Source organism: Rattus rattus, chromosome 6 (genome assembly GCF_011064425.1).
Source record: "Rattus rattus isolate New Zealand chromosome 6, Rrattus_CSIRO_v1, whole genome shotgun sequence".
NCBI classification, from domain to species: Eukaryota; Metazoa; Chordata; class Mammalia; order Rodentia; family Muridae; genus Rattus; species Rattus rattus.
Genome location: NC_046159.1, coordinates 105,553,905 through 105,560,161, shown reverse-complemented (window position 1 = coordinate 105,560,161; position 6,257 = coordinate 105,553,905). Strand labels below are relative to the sequence as shown.

General features: G+C 42.9%; 1 protein-coding gene across 1 annotated transcript in view; it reads left to right on the top strand.

Moving 5' to 3' along the window:
• Positions 1 to 5,268, top strand: part of Lrguk (leucine rich repeats and guanylate kinase domain containing) — a 106,682-nt gene extending 101,414 nt beyond the window's left edge. The window contains exons 18-21 of the mRNA XM_032906791.1: positions 902 to 1,027; positions 1,634 to 1,636; positions 3,332 to 3,480; positions 4,587 to 5,268. Coding sequence (XP_032762682.1) covers positions 902 to 1,027; positions 1,634 to 1,636; positions 3,332 to 3,480; positions 4,587 to 4,714 — 406 coding nt within the window. The 3' untranslated portion in view covers positions 4,715 to 5,268. The remainder of the gene's footprint in view (positions 1 to 901; positions 1,028 to 1,633; positions 1,637 to 3,331; positions 3,481 to 4,586) is intronic.
• Positions 5,269 to 6,257: the final 989 nt, after the last annotated feature.

Genomic DNA, 6,257 nt, shown 5'->3' with positions numbered 1-6,257 from the left:
ATGTTGCCTCTCTTGTCTGTGATACGTGTTAGGAATTTTAATCAATATAAATGATACTAAAATTTTGTCTTTGCTATAACATCAAAGAAAGTATAATTACTTTTTTCCACATTACGTTACCTTTGGGTGGTCAGATTCAAAATGTCAGGTTGTAGGATATATGCAGAGTTCTGGTGGGGGGGTGGGCAGGTGGTAGCTAAAAGATAGTGCCCCCGACTGCGTCTGAAGCTAGGCCTACGTGAGAGCGGAGCGGCAGACACCGTGCCTCTTCAAACCCACCATCAGACGTTTTAGGTATGAGCTCCGAATGCACTGCCATAGGCAGACGGATGCTGTGGACCTCTGTTCCTTTCTGTGGAGTCGGTTGCTGTGTACACAGCATCTCTAGCAAGGCTGTCCATGAGTGCACAGGGTCTGGGCATGGCCATGACTGTATTTTCCTGCAAGGTAATCCGAGGGAGCAGTCACATAAACCGTACACCTCTGAATAGAGGAAAAGTAGTATTTCATACCTAGTATTTAATTCAGAGTATAATACTAGAGTTTTCAGAAATGTCTTACTTGTGGACCATTTCAAAGAATTAGATTATAAACAAGATAGGGAGATACCCATTTCAGTTCTTCTAGCAATTAGTACATTGCTATATGGTTAGACCTAAATGGACAAGGGTTATAATGGAGTAGGTGCACAATCCTCAAGATCAGTGATTGGATGGATGAGGACTGTTCCCAGCACATGGGTGTTTCCTCTTCAAGTTGGGCTGCAATGATGCCGCCAGGCAAGGCAAGTCCTGAAGTGAGTGATTCCCTGGCATATGTAGTTCTGTAGAAACAATGGTCAATATTAAGATTTCGCCTGTCTGTATATGTGATAAAACTATACGATTCTGTCTGTTCTCAGGGGCCCAGTACCAATACCTACTGTCAGTGGCCATCAGTATTTTGCAACAATAGATGAACTACAGAGAACCTTTGAGCTCTGCGAAGACCACGTTAAAGCCCCCTTTGGACCATACCCTGAAACAAGGTTAGTTGGATTGAACAGTTGTTTTCTACAGGTTTGTTAAAATCGTGGTTTCCATTTGTAAGCTTTGGAGAAATTCTGAAACTGTGCAGGGGGCCCACCTGTCACTAAAATCTTCGAGGAGCAGACTTTGTAGAGCACACGACGCCTCCTTTGTATTCTTGGGGAGGGACACAATAAGGCAAAGCAAGTGGAGCTATTCCATCCAGCAGCAGAAAAAGCAAGAACCCAACAGCACTGCAGGCATTCTTTCTGGGAGAGTGGAGGGTAATCGGCCTCTAGTCTCCGTTGTGCTGTGGCTCAGCTATGACCTTGACTCCTGGCTTACCTTTGTCCCTGTCCAGCATTTAATGAAGTTCTCTTGGTTTCCACTGATCCCGAAGGCATCCAGTAGCTTTTCGACACCATCCTCTTTAATATCGACATGAGCCAGCTCGGTACCTGTAATTTGCAACCAACGTCTCTGATTAGTGCATTATCGACCGATGGCTGGCATTTAAAAGGCCATTTCAAGGTCCCAATGTTCTAATATGTCAAAAAGCAGTACAAAAGCTGCATACAACAGGTTGCTTAAATTTTTATTTAGAGCGAGCTGGGGAGGTGGCTTAGTGGGCAAAGTGTTTGCCACATAAGCATAGGGACCTGAATTTGGATCCCCAGCACCCAAAATTGGGCACAGCAGTACATACCTTTAATCCGACACCTGAGAAGACACAGAAAAGGACCCCCGGGGTTGCTGGCCAAGCCATCTTGCTGAATAAGTCTAGTGAGGGACCTTGTCTCAAAAAAAATAAGAATTGAATAAATAATTTGATCAATCAATCAATTTGAAGAAGACATTCAAGATCAACATCAACTTCTGGCTTCCACGTGCATACACACATACATGTATGTACACTATACCACACATATGCACACACAAAAACATAATCGCACAAGTTTTTTTTTTTTTCATTTAAATGTCACTAAGGGCTGGCAAGATGGCATAGCAGGCGAGCCACTTGCTATTTGAAGCTGATGGCCTGAGCTCGATCCCCCGGAACCCACAGAAAGGTGGAGCATGGACAACAACTCCACAGAGTTGTCCTCTGACTTCCACGCATGCTCTGTGGCTTATGCATGCCGCATGCCTGCACATGTGCTCGCTCTCACATATAATAAAAAAATGAATTTGAATGTTCCTAACATGTTGTTGGAGACACTGAAAAATATAAATGAGAAGGCAAAAATGTTTTGATTACTTACAAACATTTAATATTAATAAAGAATTCACGCAAAGTACCTTGAAAAATACTAAAGCCCTTATTGAATAAGTGAGCAAAAGTTATACACTGTTCACAAGGGAAGTGAACTTGGGACAAATGGATACATAAGGGACATAGCGTTGGACCTAGCTTGTAATTGCAAAACAGTTTCAGGTAACGGAGCATCTCCTGCTTGCTGAATTAGCAAAGCTTCTTATTTTAAAAGAGAGAGAGACAGACAGAGACACAGAGAGACTATGAGAGGGCCTAGATTTTGTTGGGAAATCAGCCCGAATCTGTCTCAGTTTGCCTTTCTGTTCCTGTGGTAACATACTGACAAGAAGTAACTTGGGAAGGAAAGGGCTTGTTTCAGTCTACACATAGATAACAGTCAGTGGCTGAAGGAAGTCAGGGCAGGAACCGGAACACAGGAGCTGATGTAGAAGCCATGGAGGGATGCTGCTTACTGGCTTGCTCCCCTTGACTTGATCAGACTGCTTTCTTGTAGTCTCCCAGGTGACTCCAGTTTGTAACAAACTACCCAGCACAGGTACTTAGATCAAAATCCTAAAAACTGTACTTACTATTCGGCCAGTTATCTCACTGTAAAATGGAGATAATTTGCAGAATTGGCTATGTCTTAGTCTATTGAAGTTGCTTTGACAAAACACTATGAATTAGATATTATATAAAAACAAATTTATTTCTTATACCCACACACCACACACCCATATGAACATACATGCGCGTGTGCGCACACACACACACACACACACACTTATTTCTAAGCTCCTGCACACAGGATTTGTGCTTCCTTGTCTTGTACATCAGCAGTTTTATCTATTTTACAGCATCATGTTTGCACAAGGGGTAAGGAGTTTTTGCTGTTATATATACTATTTCGTATACATTAAAGCTGGGTCACTTGCTGCAGACACTGTTTAACTAGGTCAGTAGAGGTTTGTAAACGACTGACCTTACTTGATAAAAGTGTTCCGTAAAGTCAAGGGTGTAAAGTTTATGGCCAATAAGAGTTTTGATTTCATTTTCATTTTTTCCACAGAAAGGATTCCAATATTTCTCAAAGATATTCTACATTATTTCAAACTTGTCCATGGTTCAAAGAACTCCCCTTTCAGCTTCCAGAGGGCGGGGTTTCTTCTCGACCAGGATCAGCAGGAAGTGACTTAGATGTCGATGGGGCCTTAAAAGGTATGTATTGTTCTACCTACGGTCTATTCATACTACCATAATTATGCTTCCGACTGTTGTGATCCTTTACAATGATTAGAAATTAAATGACCGTTTCAAGTCAGAGGCTCCCTGTGAGGTTTGGTGCCCCACAGTTACAGAAGAGAAACTAAGTTCAGAATGGTTAGAAATTAGCCCTTGGTCACCTAGCAACTTAGAAGAGAAGCCACAATGCTGGTTACCGAGGTCTGGGCCAGGACACATGCTCTCTGGACAAATCTGTGGTGACTCTATCCAGCAAAAGTGAAGGGAAGCACAGAGGATTTCAAATTGCTGCCCCATCTCCTCCTGTGAGTAGTGGAATTCTGACAGGTTTTATGTAGAAAGATCTGGCCCGATGCTTCCCATCCACTCTCTTTCTTGCCCCTTTACATACATGTGTGTGGCCATGTTCTACCTAGGAATAGATAGAGAAGGCCCCGGCTGAACCCCCGCTCATGAGAGTGACCAGAGGATCACAAAAGAAGCTAGAGGTCAGAGTTCGCCTTGGCCACGAGGACACAGTGTGGTGTTACCTACAGGAAGCAAAGACAAGCTGACTTGTCTCTCATATCCCACTCACCTCTATTTCCCTACATATCCCTCCCTCAAATCCATGACTTTGGTTTTGTTTTGTGGTACATTTAGTTTAACCATAACCATCTGTATAATCACTGGATTGGAACTATCCATTGGAATCTGGTGGGGACACCAGTGGGTCCATAATGGAAAGCAGCGGCTCTCCCCTTTCCCTGGTTTTGTCAGTAGGAAATTGTTCAAAATAAATCTTAACAGAGTCAAAATAAAAACAAACAAACAACTGTGGTAGATCCTTTGCCTCACATATGTGATGCCCTAACTTAACCCCCAGTAGTGCCTTCTCCTGCTCGAAAGGCTTCTGGTCACCAGGCAAGTGTACACAAGCCCATCCTGTCCAACCATGTGCATGTGATGCTGGCCTCCTACCCACTCTGGGCATGATATTTATCGCTGATCCTTTGTGGTGCAGGAATTCTAAACTTATTTTCCTTGTGTACCAAGGGACTGACTCCGTGCACTACCTTTTTTTGCCTCTTGACGTTTTACAGCACTTCGTGTAACATCCTCTATGCAGGATAAAGTTGCCCAGCACAAAAGAATGTCTGCACTCGCAATAACTTACCCGGGTTCCAACACCAAACCCACCCTTCCTCCAATCCCACATGGCCGAAGATAGACCAGCACTGAGATCTCGGATCCTGGCAAACAGACCAGCGCCATTGACATCTGATCTAAACATGAAAGCGGAAACCCTTGTTCTCACAGAGTTCAGTCCTTCCGTCTGATCTGGCCATGGATCTCAGCTGTTTCCCGTGCACACAACTCATGACCAAAGGAAGAGTCAAAATCTCTTGATCAATTTATACTGTGATTCTCTAAAGAGCGTCTTTTATTGATTTTTGTTTTCCATGTTAGTCATTCTTACCTTTGAAAAATGTCACTTGAGTTTTGTCTTCCCACAACTGATTTTCCCGGCGGATTCCTATGCTGAGATCTAAGATTCCAAAGTCTCCCTGCATTTTTCATTTTATGCACAATGGGTTCTTTGGGCTTACCTAACTAGGATTGTGTGGTTCAGATTTCCAGGACTATGATGATTCGCTTAAAATATGAATGTTTTTATTCTAATTATGAAAACATGGTAGAGCACCATTTAACTTGTGTCCAACATGATATCAACTGCATCTCTCAAAGAGAATTAATATAATTTGGGAGAGCTCTTTAGTACCACTAAGGAATAAAAAAATATCACATTTCTTTTTCACCCTTTCCAGACTAATTATATACCTGTTATTAGAAATATTTTGCAACAACTTTCATTATCCTTGTGATCTTACTCCATGGTATTTACAGGAAGTAAATATTGAGTACTTAATGCTGATATTCAGTTTACGTGTGCCCAAAAGGCTATCCTCACTGTGAAAATGTTGAAACACATCCTTCTGGGTTGATAAATAGCTTCTTCTCCACGTGTTGATGACCAGTTGGACCGAGACTCTCTGCATAATACAGACTATTTGTTGACTATTTTTATTATTTACTGACAACCCCATCTTAACCTGTCAGCCCTGCCAATACCCTCCATAACAGAGACTCGGGCTTAACATGATCCACTATTTCGTCTTTTCTTACCTTGCTCCCAATTTGGAGGAGACTAAAGTCTGTGTTAGTCAGCTGTCTCCCCTGGGACCAAGTGTGAGATAAACAGTGTAAAGGAGGATTGGTTTTGGTTTCCATTTCATACTGTGGTTATCGGGATCTGCTGTTTGGGGCCTGAGACAAGACAGAATCCTTGGGACAAAGCTCCCCCTGCCCTATTCACCTCAAGGTCACCAGCAAGCAAAGGGAGAGGAAAGAAAGGCCCAGGCACAAGATACAGTATTCAAGAATATTCTCCCAAGGACCTAATCCTTTCTACTGAGTCCCGCCTGCTAAGTGTCTACCATTTTTTGATAGCCCGTGGATGAGATCAGAGCCCTAAGAAATCTTGTAGAAAGCCAGCCTTTCTACCACTGCCCTTTCTCCACAGTGCCAGAACCTGTCACGTGGGAAGCAGTAATGAGCTGCTCCTCCTCATTCCTGAGGGGACCTACCCCTTCCTGCGGTGCTGGAACAATGCTAGATAGACATCGTTTAAGAAAGATCCCTGTTGGCACTAGTGATAAGATCTATAAGTTCCTATTATAAGCACTCCTTCTGATGTTCATCTTCCTGTAATT